This window comes from Solea senegalensis, linkage group LG1 (genome assembly GCF_019176455.1).
Source record: "Solea senegalensis isolate Sse05_10M linkage group LG1, IFAPA_SoseM_1, whole genome shotgun sequence".
Lineage (NCBI taxonomy): Eukaryota > Metazoa > Chordata > Actinopteri > Pleuronectiformes > Soleidae > Solea > Solea senegalensis.
The window spans coordinates 32,964,853-32,982,031 of record NC_058021.1 but is presented as its reverse complement, the minus strand read 5'-3'; the positions used below and the strand labels follow the sequence as shown (position 1 = coordinate 32,982,031).

At 42.4% G+C, this 17,179-nt stretch overlaps 1 protein-coding gene across 1 annotated transcript in view; it reads left to right on the top strand.

Annotated features, from left to right (window-relative positions):
* LOC122774891 (cadherin-12-like) overlaps positions 1–17,179 on the top strand; it is a 128,741-nt gene that overhangs the window by 70,250 nt on the left and 41,312 nt on the right. The window contains exons 5-6 of the mRNA XM_044034483.1: positions 3,889–4,056; positions 8,925–9,112. Of these exons, the coding sequence (XP_043890418.1) occupies positions 3,889–4,056; positions 8,925–9,112 (356 nt within the window). The remainder of the gene's footprint in view (positions 1–3,888; positions 4,057–8,924; positions 9,113–17,179) is intronic.

Here is a 17,179-nt window from a genome sequence, read left to right as displayed (position 1 = left end):
ACTGCAGCAAGCAGTAGTGGACATTCTCAGCACCACCTACACCAGTCCACCGCAACGGGGAACCCACTGATTACTACAATCTACTTTGTATTGCTGGTTCACAGGTGGCGTGCTTGGTTGCTCTTTCATGTGAGCGCAATCTAGACGCCCTCTGTGGTGCTGAAAATGCCCACTGTGACTTTATTTTCTCATAGATTTGCCACTTTTAATCTCATAAATCTGCAACTTTTTTCTCTAAATATTACCTCCCGGGTCCGTATTTATTTATTTTTTTCATACTTGGCCCTAATATGCCGTCGTAAGACGGTGTCAGTGGAGAAACATGGCAGTAAAAAAAAATAATAAGTTGACGAGTGGCAGTGAAAGGCAAGTGTGCTCCAAATCTGAAATACCTTCACACACCCGGTGCCAGAGTCTCGCCGGTTGTTGGCTGCCGTTGGCTCACTATCTGGGACAGTTCAAAGCATTATGAAAATAGGTTTGTGCACATCACACACAGGATGCAGATCCTGTGGAATCTGCTGCTGATTATGCCACGGAACAGAGCTCACGTCCTGTGACTGCATTACAAAAAATGTAAAAATGCTGGGGGAGAGCAATAAAAAAATCAAACTGTTAAAGAAAATGTTTGCCCTGCTGGGCCTGCATCTACTTCCAAAACACACGTCAACAACCACCGGGAGGGGGGTTAGCGAGGGGAGGGCGACAAATGCATAAATCAAGACTTGTGTCAGGGTGATTATCCCTGTCAGAGACAGACACCCGTCCTTCTTCCCAAAAATATGACAGGCATTTCAAAAATAAACACAGTCTTTGATTTTTTTTGGATACGCACACAGAGCAAGGGACATAAATATGTTTTGAGGGCATTTGAGGGTCAATTTCCAGGGCAATTTAATCAGATTTTATCCCCGTCTTTGACATTTTAAAGCCCACATAGACCGGAAGCTCCAATTAACTTAACAACACGTTTGTGTGTGTGTATCTGCGTCATTACCTCGTTTATGAAACGCTAAAGTTTCAGAACAAACAGTTCAGCCACTGCTGAGAAAATAGTGTTGTATTGTTTTCCTGGGCTCTGCGAAGCGGATTGGCACTTCCTTAATGTGATGTCGTCATCAGAATACCTCACCACTCCTCTCACCACCGTAGCGCCTCCTGGTGCGGGCACTAGTCCGGGCACATCCGGTTGCGTACATTCAACCGCAGAAGAAGAAGATCTACTCTCGTTGTAGCTGCTGAGATGCAGAGCATCCACCGTGCCAGAGGGGGAGCTGTGTATCTGAGAGCTGGCCTATCTATTACGTCACTTCCAGGTACCTGGCCAATCACAGGACAGTGGGAAAGCTCTTGTTGGCTGGCCAATCACAACACAGTCCACATTCTAGGGGTGTGGTTTTGGTCTGAAACAGCGCGGCTGACGAGAGCGTCAGTGAGGAGATATTTTGATCGGCTCGTTTGCAGCGATTAGGAGGTTTTTAATCATGAAAACAAGTTCATATATGTAAGTAGACCTCCACAACTAACTATTTATATAACTAATGTGTGATACAAGCATTCTATGTCACCTTTAACACATTTTTCATAACGTCATTAATGTCAACTGCACCAGATTAAACGATAGGATTGAGGAACAGCATGGATTCGAAACCCTAGAATATTAGATTCACGTAGCATTGTGAATGTCCCATCTTGTCTTAACACTTATCCAGTTTGAAATGCTACAACACTTTTGTAAGATTACATTAAAAGGGGCCTTCATGCAAATTTCAAGGGCAATTTCAGATTTTTTTTGATTCATTTTTGCCTGGAGCTAATTTCCTACTCTTGGTTCGGAGTCTGTAAGGGACATCCTCACATCCCCACTGGTTTTTGAACAGAATGAGAGAAGAGGGGAAGGGAAGTGCAGACCCACCTATATACAGTGTGCTGCCTGCATCCTTTTAGCCTGCCAACCTCCCACTGACCCAGCTATTAATTTGCAGTACAAACGCTCTCTGATCTCAGGGTCTCTGATCCTCAAGTGAATCATTATATGGCTTCACCGGAGTTCCACAGTGAATGTCAAGTGTCTCCAGTTTGTGAAATGACCTCTATTTCAGCCTCGCTCGGCGCATATGTGCAGCTCGAAGGAGCTCTCCAACTATTTAGGTGGGAATATATCGTGCATGTTGGAGTTAATCGGGCATTTGGCATCAAACATATTTCAGGAGGATTTTATGTTCCACTGCTTTTTTCATGCTTTGGACTTTTTTTTGCCATACAGTCAGTGGCCATTTGTCATTTTTACCCCTTATAAGCTGGGAACACACTACACAACTTTCACAGTCGATGCCGGTTTTGAAAAGACTTGGCGTTCATGCTGACTGACCCATCAAACTCTCGCTCAAACTCAAGAGCAACATTTTATAGGCTAAACTTCGTATTCTGACGCTATTTCCTTTGTCCCATCTACTCTTTTCAATTGGCTGTTGGCAGCATGGGTTTGCGGGTGGGTCAGTACATACCGCCCAATTGCGTCCAGTTGGTTAATACATTCAAACATGTTCCAGATTTTTGTGTCAACTAGCCAACGCCGACTGTCCCCAACTAGTGCTGACTGGTGCAGACTCTGCTCAACTGCGGATTGTGGGTAAAAATTGGGCAAAAAATAAGTTTTTGTGGTGTGTCTCCAGCTTTGCTCTCAGAGCGAAGTTACATTGAGTCGTGGATAAAATCTAGCCCAACAAAATGGGATGCCCCCTTCATGGTTGTGATTCATGCCAGCAGGAAAAAAACCCAGATAAAATAAAATAAACAAAAAAAAAAAAAGTCAGTTGTCTTTAATCCATGGAAATAGCAGTGTATAAGAGTTTTGCGTAGCTACACAGCTTGCTAACAAATGTTAGCTTTTTGATGGTAACATACACTTTTCTTAGAGACAGCTAATCTATGAAAAATCTATGCTTGTTAGTTATTATGTGTTTTTTAGGAATGCAGGGCTATGAGCTGAACCTACTCAAAGGAAATATGTCACAAAGCTAACATTGTCTAGCATGTCATGAGACCACACTAGACCTCATTTTGCTGAGGAGACTTGTCAGAAAATGTCTTTAATTAAAAAAAACCCTTTCATTTGAAAGCTTAGTTAGCCATTTTATACTTCATTTTCAGGAGCACACTTCAAATGTTGGGCTATGAGATTAACCTACTTAAAAGAAACTCATATTAGTGTCACTTAGCCAACGTTGGCTAGCATGCGGTGTGGCTAAGCTAAACACAGCTAAACATGTCTGCTGTCTGTTGTACATACCATAAACTGGTCCAAGCACTGAAAACATCTTCTACTTTGCTGTGGAGACATGTTGGAAGACATTTTAACTGAAAAACCTAAATTTAAAGGGCTAATTAGTTATTATTTCAGGAGCACACTTCAAATGAAGATTTCTCCAGGTGAAAACTAAACTAAACTAAACTAACGAAGTAAACTAACGTTACTATAAGCTAAGTATAGCTATGCTACCCACAACAAAACTTGTTTGCAGTCTATTGTTTTGTGCATTCCATAATCTGGTCCACCAGTATTCTAAAGCAGACAAACAAAGCTGTTTTTAATCCATGTAGTCATACAACAACAACAGCTGTCAATAACTTCTTTTGTTTTGGGTGTCGGGATATTGAAAACCATGCTATATGAAGTGCACATGGCGGTGAAGTATTACATTCTTGAAAGGAAATCCCATTTTGTCAGGATGGATTTTAAACCGCCACCTTTTATAAGCGAAGGTGTCGGGATAAAAATGAGAAACGGGATTGGGCCTTTGTCTCTGTCTCACTATCTCTTCCTCTTCCTGTTATTTCAGCCTCTCTTTATTGTCTGTATTTCTCATCTATCTTTCTCCACGCCAGGAGTCATAAAGACGGCCTTGCCCAATATGGACAGAGAGGTGAAGGAGCAGTACCAAGTCTTAATCCAGGCCAAGGACATGGGTGGCCAGCTGGGGGGGCTGGCGGGGACCACCACCGTCAACATCACCCTCAGCGATGTCAACGACAACCCGCCCAGGTTCTCTAAAAGTGAGTGCCCTTTTGACATAATAGGTATTTAATGTATATTAGCTGTTTGACAAGCGTCACGTTTCGTTTGGTGGATAACAGCAGTAACGCTGATGACCTTTTTCGCACGTTGACACCTCCTTTTTATAACAGCATAAAGACTGTGCAATTACAGCGGGGCTGAAGGTTATTCATTCCTTTCTCCTCTTTGTAAGTGTTTTTCATTATTTGTCATAACGCTTTGTCGTCGCGTGAGAGCGTCACTCTGTTTATTTAGCATGATTGTGTCTGCTGCAGCCTCGACTCCGGGGCAAATGAACCAGGCAGAATTGGTGTTATTTCACTCTCGGGGCATCTGTCTATATTTAGATCGGGGTTTGAGTGTGATGGTGTGGCAACAGGGATTGAGCATTAAAAATGAAGTGTTAACACACCATATTTTAACGCGCTGTCTCACAGAAGCTGCTGCTGTATAAGAGATTATTCCTTTGTGCTCTTCACCGGGGTCATCTAGAAAGCCGAGCTAAAATCACAGCGGTAACCTCATTGATCTGTAGAAGCTTTTCTGTGCATAAATATTTAACGTAAACAGGATATTTGAGGTTTCACTGAGCAATAAAATGCAGAGAACGAGACTTTTGCACCTCATCTAGGTTCTGTTTCCAGCCTTGAAGAAAATCTTTGCCCAATCCCAGACAGTTCAGAGAGAAGATGCTCCTACTGGCAGAATTGCAGCTCTGAACACAACTGCCTTTATGTGGCAAAATAAACCAAAAAGGGTTGGACCATGAATTAATGGAAATACCTCTAAAAAATTAAGCTATGGTGTGTAACGTCTACAGATTTGATGTTATTATTCTGTCTCTGTTTGGTTATGTAGGGGAAGCTATACAATCGTTCAGGCAATAGTATCAGACCTGACAGAGGGAGTGTTTGTGTGCATACAGCATCAGAGCACAAGAAGTGGTTATCTCATCAAAATGTGGCTTTTTTCATGTACATATTAAGTTAAGAATTTGGAAGTTAATTTGTCTTTGAATGCTTTGTTTGAGATCATTTGATGTGTCAGAAGCTCATGTGTCTGTTCTCATCATTCCAGTGAATGGAAACACAATGTATTTCCACTCATTGTGTGTGTGCTTTTCTTGTGACCCTGCCCATTGCAGCTTTAAATCCAATCCAATTGATTCCACTTTCATGGCGCCAAATCACAAGATGCAATATCTCCAGGCACTCTGCATAGGTCGGGACCTTATTACGGAGAAACCATGTGGAAAATGTGCTCTATTCAAAAGCCAGCAAGTGTACGTTTGGACACCAGAAAACAAAACAAAACCACAACACGGCTCTGCTGCACCGATGCAGTCTCTTCATGTGAATCTGTGAGGTGACACCAGGCTGCTTCTCCTCTGAATGTAAATGCAGGCAGTGTGATGGTCAAGCTCCTTTTGGCTGTGTGTAAAAGATTATATTTCCATAATGCTGTCACAGCACAGAGGTTTAAGACAGGAAGGGGCGGCTTCTTCACCCTTCCCCAAAGTCTCTCTTTGTCTTCTTCTCTCTTCTGAGCTACAGAGGTGGTATGGGCAAAGGAAAATAATAAAAAAAAAATCGTTGAAACTGTGGCTATACTACCAAGGTTTCACTCAACTTATTATACAACTGCAATCCGCTAAACCACCATGATGGCACCGGAGGGTATTTCAGCCGCAGAGGTCGTGAGTAATAATGGCCAACTGTGCCTTAATCTGTCTTTTCGGAATTATCCCAGCAGCTCGTTTACCTGGCGACTGACTGATGCCATGCAGGCGACTGTTTTTTAACTCCTCTGAACCCATGGCCTCCCTCCTGTCTGGAGTTAACGAAACTAAAAAAGTTGCTCCCTTCTCCTTGCAAGGATGTGAACCTTAAAGGACGTCCTTAAAAATTAATGCATGTCCCCAAAATGTGCTTGATTATTTATTGAAATTATCGCACCCAAATTCATCCATATGCCTCAGCTTTCCCGCCTTTCAAATCTTAGGATCAACACAGAGGGAATGAGGGGAAAGCCAAAGAGCCACAGCAAAAATGTTCGAATGACAAATGAGGAGTGCAGTGACAGAAACAGCACATGGCAGCTGTACCAGTATTTTTAGGTGAAGCATGACTTGATGAGTAGTTTTGACCCTTAAAGTTCGGGTGGGTGAGCCTGGAAGAGCTGGCAATAGGAGGGCTACACTTAATCCCTGCTTCCACCAAGTGGCTCAGTTCAGTTTCATCTGGCAAGTGACGCAATTATTTGCATTTCAATCATCAAAGGATGTGAAGGGTAACGAAATAACTGAGAAGTGAACCTCGCACATCCGTCCCACACCTGGAAGGATGGAGCTACAGACGTTGCAGTCTGTCAACAGATGAGCGCAATTAAAGGCGACAACGGGAATGAAATGGAAGCACATAAAAGAAGATTCAAAGCTGTTTGTGCTGCTTCTTCTTCTTTAACACATACAACCGGGCAGGCTTGCATCAGGAAGCATAAAATCATTATGCGGATCACCAAAAAAAGAACAGTGATGATTTGCTGTGGCAGAGAGAAGAAGAAGAAAGAAGAAAAAGTGTTTACTGTGTCACCTTCTTCTTGACAAACGACACATTGGTACCTTTACAGGATTTGAGAAACACTGAATTATGAAATATATGGTGAGCATTTTAGTCCGACTGGAATTGAAATAAATTGAAATTTCTGAAGGTCAGAAGAACACAGCCAAATAATGCTGCATGTATATTGGACCCAAACTGGCTTAGACCCATCGTCCTCAAACTGTGTTACGTGCAACACCAGCTGTACGCAAGCTTCCTCTGGTGGTAAAATCAAGGAATTTTGACCGGAGTGCGATAATAATTAGTCATCTTAATAATCCAATTTCACAATTTTGTATTTTAAAGTTGGCGATAATGGTGTTACTTCAAGAGCTCAATATTTTCACAGGTGGTTCTTGGTTTAAAAACTTTGAGATCCACTGGCGAGGACGCTAGACACATAGCTATCCAAAGTTCCCTCTCTGGGCTTTGACCTGGAGATAATAGAAGAAGCAAGAAGACGGAGGAAAAAGATATCCAGGAGAGAAATATTAATATTGTGAACTTCATGGATGATAGGAAGATTTGGAATAGTTATCAGCATAGCACGAGTATCCTGGAACAAGAACAGTTGGACAGAAACATACAGACTGTTTCAAGCTAGTATGATGTCATACTAGCTAGCTGATAAATGACATGTAATGTAATGATGTACCTGTTAGCATTCAGCCGACACGCCTTGTTTACCATTCAAAACCCTACCTTGGTGCAAAGCTTCAAATAAAAAGCAAAACAATTTGCCAAGTCCCTGCTTCCAAAACACTTGAAGTTACGGAGAATGTGACTTTCGGCTTCATGTCACCGTTTTTCGGTGACACGCTCGCTAACTTCTTGGCTATCACCTCTGCTTGAGTCGCGTACGCCTCTCCATCTCGAGTATTGTGAGAACTACATATCCATTTGTGTGCTTTCTCAGGGCAGTTTCACGTGTAAATAAATTACAAACACTAGCATTAATCTAAGATAAGCCCAGATAATAATCCTTCAACTATGGGGAAATTATAGCAGACAGAGTATAAGAGACGAGGGAATAAATAGAGAGCGTGCATTATGCTGTAGATACCATAAATTATAAAATGAAAACAGAGTTTAATCAGAATGTTGTATTATTTACAGATTAGACATTGTGAGTGAATTCTCGACAGGGACGTTGCTCTGATTGCGCTGATATTGCACGGCGTGTGTTTATCACAATTACATGAATTAAAGTGAGGGAATATTGCACGCGGTCTACCGAGAGCAGTGCTGCGATGTTTTAATGACATTTAATGCAAGACGGGGGTTTTTAGTTTCAGCTCGTCTTCGTCCTCCACTGAGAACAGAGGAGAGAATATCCACTCTCTGTCAAGCGGGCGTCATTTATTCAAACAGTTTCTGACACTCGGGGATATTGAAAACACCTTGTATTCAGGTTCACCCGTCTCCACCTCGCTATTATGTGTGTCGGGTGGGAAGGAAACTAACAGAGACACATACATTCCTTTTTCCCTTTGAGGAGTTTTAACTTCTCGTTGAATGAATGTCGAGTAACCTTCGACACGGCACCGACGTGCAAGGTGATGTCGAAAAGTAACGTCACAAAGACGCATTTCTTGAACTGTATGCGAGTATGAAAATGAAGGCTCATATTTAGCCCTCTGAAGATGGCAAAAAAAAACAAAAAACACTTTTATATGCTTCTTCTTCGTCTTCTTCTTCTTCTTCTGGCCTCAGCAGTTCTATGATGCCAGTGGGTGCAGACACCTGATTTGTAACAGGAGTAAACTTTTACTGTCTCTGGCACAAGCAGATGTCAGTGTTTGAGCAGCGTTGCAGAGGAGGCGGCGAGGGGGGGCACACACACACACACACAGAAAAATGATTTCCATTTCCATCTTTCTTCAGCTGTAAGTGATAATGAAACAATGCAGTGTTTGTTAATATGCAGATTTCTCTCTCGCCGGCAGCAGCGGCTGTGATCGGGACGATCAAAGCCGGCGGCCTGCTCTGTTTGTTGATCTTACGGGTCAAGCCAATAAGAAGCCGAGCGGCCTTGAAGTCCACACACATCAAAATTGAATAATGTCATGCCTCTTGCTTCAGGCCTGACTTCAGACAGAGAGCATATCAGCCTCTTGCTTGTGGGTGGATGAGACATCCTTGGGTGGGTGAGAGACTACATAAAAGACAAAGGATGTGATGAGAGCTCTGTGTTTTTCCTGTCCGACGTGAGGAGATGAGAATTTAACGAGCCTGACTCCGGTTGTGTTGTCTGCTTGTTCGCGCAGGTTTCTTCCACCTGAGAGTTCCCGAGTCTTCTGCAGTGGGTTCAGCCGTGGGGAGAATCAAAGCCCATGACTTGGACATCGGCAAAAATGCAGAAGTGGAATACAACATTGTACCGGGGGACGGAGGCGCCATGTTTGACATCACCACTAACAGCCACAACCAAGACGGGATCATCATTCTCAGAAAGGTATGGGAGCTTGGAAAAGAACTGAAATATGACACTTTTTCTCCATGAGGCAGTTCTAGCATAGTACCTGGTACATGGTCCCTTTCTCTGACGAGGTTCCAAGTGAGCTTAGCCGATACTAAAATATGTGACGTAGACAGACTACTGCCTACTACTACTACTACTACTACTACTACTACTACTGCCAGCTTCGTCACTGGACGAGTCACGGACGAGAGCAACGTCTGACACAAGAATCAAAACCGAACAATGCCGAATTGTAGATCAATTAAAAATACTTTAAAATCCCTGAAAACGTCTTAATCTCCAATATTTAGCACAGGAAATGTCTAAAATCTCAATATTTAACAGAGGAGTCTGGTGTATTTAGCCACAGCATTGCCGAAAGTTGGCAATTGTGAGCCCGAATCACAGCCCGCTGAAAGATTCGGTGAACAAATCTTTTTAATGAACTGATTCTAATGATTCATTTCCGCAGAAAACAACTGCTTTGACCGTCACTAGTTTGTCTCGCGTATAAAAACAATGACAACCACCGCCCACATGGAGGAGGTACCATGTAAGTAACAGGAAACGACGTGCAGAGTGAAGTAGAGCCACTGCTACAGATGAACTGTAGAATGGAAAAGCCAATACTTAACTCATCTGCAAAATCGCACATAAAAGCGGAAATAAATGCAAACAAATAAAGGCAGGCTGCTAATCAAGGTGGGGGAAAAAGGAGGGGGGGGGATTAAAAATCTGCATAATCCACATTTCCATGGCACTGATTCATCTTTTACAACAATTGAACACATTCGTTGAAAGCTCACCCTCATGAGCAGAGGAGGTCCCGCCTCTTTGCGGAGTTCTGGCTCCTGATTGGACAAAATGTTGTGGACTACAGGAAAAGTCTTTTATATGTACAGTACTTGCAAGGGTCATGCTTTGCAGAGGCTGCCATCTTGTGCCGCCTTGTTTCTACGGAAGCCCGGAACGGCAAAGAGCTTAAGTTTTTTTGTATTGAAACGTCTTTTAAACATCTGGGATCTATGAGAACGTCATCAACTGGAGGGAAAACTCTAAGTGCTCTGAAACATTGCCATAGTTTGTGGTACGTGAAGGCCACTGTAGCTCCCTGATGTGCAATCAGGGAGTTGGATGTCACCAATTCCGTCTCAGATGCAGGCGAAGACAGGCGAAGACAAAGGGGGGCATAAAGCCAATACTGTATAAAAGGCAGATATCGAAGGGTTTTGAAATAATCACGCTATCACACAACAAGAAAGAATGAACAGCAATGACTATATAAAGCCTACATCAGCAACTTGCAGGTGGGCGTTGCTGCACTCCTGGCACTGCGACATCCCACAGGTGTGTTCTGATCTATGTGTTACATTTACAGCCAGACACTTCCCCAGTCTCACCGTCAGTCCCACAGGTATAAGACCGCAGTTCTGTCTTACACGTGTTTGTATAAAGCAGTAGCAGGAGGAGCAGCTTTCAGATATTAATGTCAAGAATAGATAAGATAAATCGTCGGCAAGCAGACACCGGAGCGCGTCGTCTCAGCAGGACGCGAGGAGCGAACCTTACAGAGCCTGAATTTGTGTGATGTTGCGCTCTAACTGTTTGTCTCCCCGTCCGTTTGTGTGCCTTAAAGCACAGATCAGAGTCTCTCTGAGTGACTGCGCTGCAACCAAGCATTCACTCAGCTTATTTACTCGTGTCATACGTGTGTTTTTCTTTTGCTCCGTAGATTAAAACATCCAGTGCCGAGTGACCCACAGCAAGAGATTGTGGACTTTGAAGCGCAGTAACAATATCTTATTTAATACCGACCGTATCGCTCCATAAAGCGACGAGAAGCACCAAAGCGTCGCTGATATGAGACAAATTTATTACTCCTTCAATAAACCCTCTTGAGATCTTTCATCTCATTTTAAAAAAGAGGGGACCCAGTACTCCTCGAGGTGAAGGTCATTACAGCCGTCAAACTAAAATTAGACGGAGAAATGGAGCAGTCCAGTCAATGTGTGCAACGGAGCTACTAAATAGCCGGACTATAATAAGACTTATCACACAATCAATTATTAAATTTGGCCTATATATTAAAAATTATAAAGCGCCCTGCTCCCAAATTCAGTTCATTAAGTAATATCATGACTGTAATATCCTCGGGACCTTTAATAAATGAAAGACATTCCATTTAATTTTTTTTTTTCACCCCTCAAAACAACTCCACAGAACCAGTTCTTAGCTTTAATGTCAGGACACCGAGTGGAAGGAGAGCTTTAAACATGGTTGTTGCTTATTGTCAAATATTCATGACTGATAGATTCATATGACGCTAATTTAAAGCCATTGATGATCATTCATGCACATTCTCTGCTGTGTTGAGCTGTGGTATAGTTAAAGACTTGAAAACCCATTACACTAAAAACCAAACCCATTCTTTTGCCCACAAGCCCGACTATGGATATTATTTCTCTGTAGACGCTGAGAGCATTCAGCTCAATGACAGTGGGTGGGTAATGTGCATTTATAAGTGCCGCACGGGCAGGAGGGCATGAAAGAGTCACGCCACGGTCTCGTTAAGGTTTCGGCATCCTTCTCCTCTTCTTCTTCTTAAAAGATACACAGGCTTTTAAAAGGCACCGCGACTGACACAGAAGGGCATCAGTTAAATTATTGGTTTGAATGGCATTGTCATTAAATAACCTTGTCGTAGTCATATTTATCTAAATGTAGGCGCACTCTATCTGTGTCAAACACTGAAAGCCAAAACAGGTTAGTAAACGGTCAAATATTCATCTGCTTTTCACCACTGGCACATGCTAAGGACGTTGCAGCTAAATGGTTTGTATTTAGCAACGTTAAAATAAATTTCCTGTCACTCGTCTTTCATACCCATTCGCAACCTTGGAGTTGAAAGACGACTCGCTCTGCCGCTGAACGACCTTCGCCCCCCAAAGCTGAATGGTAAACACAGGGACACATGATGTTTCGAAGTTGCATCACTAAGTTGTATAGCAACAAATGAAGACACTGCGGTTGCTTCGCAGCTGACGGTGTTGCCAAATTGTGGCGATTGCTCTGAGGCGACGAGGAAAGCTCAGCTTCCTCTAAAATGTCAAAGTCAGACATGTACTGTGTTGTGTTTACATTTCAGCGCTAAACGTGCGCTAACACGCAATCGGAACGTGTCACGAGCTTGTTCAGAATCTGCCTGTTTATCACGGATGACCGACCGTCTTGCGCGATTTCACGCCTCTGCATTAAAGCGGAAGCTCAGATTCGACGGTTGATTGTACGAATTCGACAAAACGTCACTTCCAGGGAAGCTCGGCTTCTCTGGGAGAAAAATGGAGCAGTGGGCGGACGCAGGTGCTGTGCTTCTGCGCTAGGATTGGAGGAACTGTCTGAAAGGCGGAGCCATTTTTAGTCTGACAGCGTTGCAGAGACGTAACACGACAAACGTCAGACTCTTTTTCTGCCTCATTCCTGACATATAGCAGTTTTCAGTTTTACATAATTATCACGCTTTCCCCCGTTTCAAAGACCACGTTGCCGCTGACGGCGCAAATTTTATGCTACAGCTGGTGACATTACTGATGACTTGCGTGTCCGCCTATGATTCACTTGGCGCTGCGTCGAACAGTATGCATACATCATATTTGACGTCTTGCACAGTGTGATTTATATTGATCTTACAAGATTACAGAAATCTGTAGGAGGCAACTGTGGCTTGGAAAACGTTAAAGTTATCGGAAACACAATACTTCATATCTATCTCTCTCTCTCTCTCTCTCTCTCTATATATATATATACTGTATAAGATGAATGTTTAGTTAAGTCTTGAATATTCACGCCCACACACCGAAACAAGAGCTGCACATACACTTTCAGGCTCTCTCTGGTGTCACAGACTGAGACAAAAGAAGCACCTGCACATTAATTCCTTCACTACACCCCTGTGGTGGGTTTAAATGCCATTAGTTGTTGGTGCTATTGAAGTTGAACGGGAGAGGGGAAAAAAGAAAGAAAAGGGACCTGCAGTGTAATGCTAAGTTTGCATAATGCAGCAATCACAAAATGTCCCCTCGATAGGGCAACGACCACGGAGGACAAAAATGTAAATGTCAGGAACTGGAGTCGCTTTTTCTAAGTGACGCTCTAATGTACAGATGAGATGGATTACCTCTGTGGAATGAAGGCGCTGTTTATTTTCCCCAAAGTGCTCTTTGAGATTTGGGTACAAAAATTGAGCCCCGGAAGATTTGTGTCAATACTTCTGAAACTGTATAAAAATGCCTACGCTGGCAAAAAAAACATGTGAAATGAAATGCAGCACATAAGTTACCATCATGTCCAGCTGTCTATGAGGTCTTTTACACTTAAGCCTCAAAACCCCTTTTTGCTTATTTTAACCATAAAACGGCCAGAAAATGTCTGCTTGAAATTACTGCATGTATAAAAGAGCATAATAACAGTTTAAGTAAAAAATGGAGAGATTTTGCATTTTAATTCTGAAATGTGAACAGTACAAAACACACTTCCAATAGATTTTTTTTCAAAAAAATCTATTGGCCTCCACTCTTGCCGCCGATACACTCGGTGTTAAAGGATTAATGCTCCAGAACAGGACTTATGTCGCCCCCTTGGGGAATTCTGAGTAATTACACTGATGTCACAGTACATCAGTACTTTTTTTTTTAGCTAAATTTCAACCTTTAACAAATCACTGCATGCTGCATGTAACAAAGCACAGCTACACTGGGAAACAGAATTGTTTTATGTCATTATAAGTTTAAATCCGGGAATAGGGACATGCAACCCATGCTTTTACATTTGAGGTTGAGTTAGAAGTCGACCGATGTGACTTTTTCCACGGTCGATTTTTTAGAAATCAGGGCAGCGGATTGTCTTCTTTTTCCCCTCCATCTGATTAAATGAACAAACACAAACAAGCAACAGCTTAACTTCAGAAACAACATATTGAACAAAAACCTTTGGATGGAAAGTAAAGTTTTTGAGATCAATTTGTAATAACTGGCTGATATAATAAATAATAATTGACTAAAGCCGCTTAATAAAAATATGGCAACTATCGTCTACCTCTAAAGAGAACACCACTCATCCATTTTATTTAGCAGCATACCACATATAAATGTACCTGTCCAACACTGGAGGAGAAAAAAAGGGACTTTCTCATTAAATCTGGCCTTTTTATGCAAATAAAAATACATTTCATGGAGTGGGGTAATTTATCTATTTTTGTCATTTTTAGACATAGCGAGTATTTTTCATCCGATTGCAAACGTCATTCCCCCCCCAAAAAAAGAGGTGCAGTCAATTCAAATTATTTTTTAATGTCGTTCAGGGTGCTTCTGCGGTTTTTTAAAAAAATAATGCAAATCTGCAGCTGTGTTTTTTTCTGATCTTTCACTCTCAGGTACTTGTTAACTGGTACATTTTTAGTTCACGCCCCGGCACAGAAAAGGGTTGTGTGATTCTTTGATCCTAAAAAAAATATATTCAGCATGAGTGAGTAATTGATTCCCGGCTCAGTGTGAGAGAGAGCGCACGCCTTCCTCCGCGTGTGTGCACGTGTGTACACAAACACACGCGTGAGTAAATCACGCATGTGTACACATCACATTATATGCCATGAATTAATGGCGCTTATATGGTTGCAGCTATACATCAGCGCGTAGTGACCTTCTTATTTGACACTAATGAAATAACAGAGAGACGCAGAGAGCAATTATGATGTAAATGAACACAGTTATTTGTTTGTGTCATGTTTACACTGGGCGGACGGTAAAAGATGCATCTTTCCCTCTAATTGTTTTACCTCCACATAACAACAATGAGGCAGCGTGATATAGAGAGTCCCCACACAGTGGGACCTGGCTGCACAATAAGCCATTGTTGATTGCAGGGTATAACTGACCAGGCCCCCCCCGCGGTGCCATTTATGAAAACAACATGTGAGAGTGGGGATTTCAGCAGGATGTGGACGAGGAGGAGAAGGGAGAAGGGGGAAAGAACGAGCCGTGCTTTGGAGACGTGGTGTGGAGGAGGTGGTATAGAGCTGGAGATGAGTTGTTCCCAGAATACTGACCCGCCCACAGGCTTGTCTTATTTCAGATTGGTAGAATATCCCCAGAGACAGGTGTGCAAATGTGTGCAGACAATTCCTCCTCTCCACCCGTCTCCCTCTGTGCGTTTCCCTCTTTTGACTTGCCAGAGACACACATGCAGGTCTGCGCGGCTGTTCTTCCGAGGACACGGCAACCGACTTCCATTCATTTTGGACAGCTTAATAAACAAAGCAGTGTTCCCAAGCTTAATCTGAGCCTCATTTAGAACCAGGTTTTGGTCTCGATGAGGACTACAGGTCCTGACAAGCTCAGCCTTTATGCCAGAAAATGTCATAAAGCGGTAACAAATACGAGTCCTATACTGAGGACACTCACAGATACAGCATTCATTAGTCTTTACCCTTACCTTAACCACCACAGCTGTGTCCCAACCCAACCTTAAAACCCATAAACAGTCATTTTTAGGTGTGACAGTTGTTGTTATATCATAATGAGAACACTTCATAGACATTATACATTCCCTATCACCTAACCCTAAAACCAGGTCTTAACCCTGAAAAACCTCTTTAAAGTTATGGGGCCCAGACAAAATGTCCCCACAAAGATAGGTTTGTACATTTGTTGGACCTCAAAAAGAAGAATTGTCCCTTACCTTAACCATATCCAGTCAATACCATACCCAAACCTTAAACCAACCAAAATTCAAATCCTAGCCCTCAACTAAATGTGAGGTTCTGCCTCCTTAGGACCAGGTTTAGGTCGCCATGAGGACTCCAGGTCCTGACAAGCTCAGTGTTTATGCCAGAAAATGTCACGAAGAGGTCACAAATACAAGTAAATACACACATCTACAGCAATCTGGATGGTTTTTGTTCACACACAATCTTGTTCTTATATCATAGTAAGGACGCATTATAGACATAATGCATTTCCCCCAACCGTAAAACCAGTTCTTAACCCTGAAAAAAAAAAGCCTTTAAAGTTGTGGGGCCGAGACAAGGTCCCCACAAGGTCAAATTGTCCTCACAAAGATAGGTTTGTATGTTTTTTGGACCTCACAAAGACATAAATACAAATAAATATATATATATATATATATATATATTTACACACACACACACAGCTATTCTTTTTAGGGAACTGCATTGACTCCCATTCATGTGGACAATTCAAATCTCAACTCAACTAAATATGGAGGTTCTGCCTCCTTAGGACCAGGTTTTGGGTTCCACGAGGACTACTGATCCTGACAGTCAGTGTTTATGCCAGAAAATGTCCTACAGAGGTAACAAATACAAGAACACACACACACACACACACACGTCTAATAGAAAACAAAAACAGCAGGACAGGGACGAAAGCGACATCGTACACAGAGCAGAATTTGGCAGACTCTAAATTAGAGACTCAGAAAGGTTGGTTATGATAAGAGGATCAGGCTGAGTAATGGGTTCAAAGGACGATCATCTGTTTCCCAGTCTGCCGACACAGGAGGAGAAAGAACAAACAAACAAACATAGAGGCACAGACGCATGGGGAGTGAGGGGGGGCCCCCACACGTCACATCTGCAAAACATAAGATTATAGGAGACAATAGGTAAATCCATTGATGAATTCCCAGGGAAATGTGCAGACAAATGTGAGCACACAGACAAACATCATGTACATGGAAAGAGCACGTGTGGATACAGATGTATTCAAAGAGGACAGGGACTCACACACTTTTACTGTGAGGGAACAAGATCCTCAAGTTGTCTTATGTGATATTAAGTAAAAATACTTTTACTATACATGTTAGAAAAACAGGAGACTTTCCTACAATACATTTCCCCCAACTCTCTTTGTTGGTATTATGGTCTGTTTTTATATCGAGCTTTTCTGTTCTAGCAGAGCCAGGAATTGAACCCACAACCTTTAGCCACCATGGCTCAATCCTAAATCCTCACCTTTCTTAATACTTTTACTTAAACTTAAGTACTTT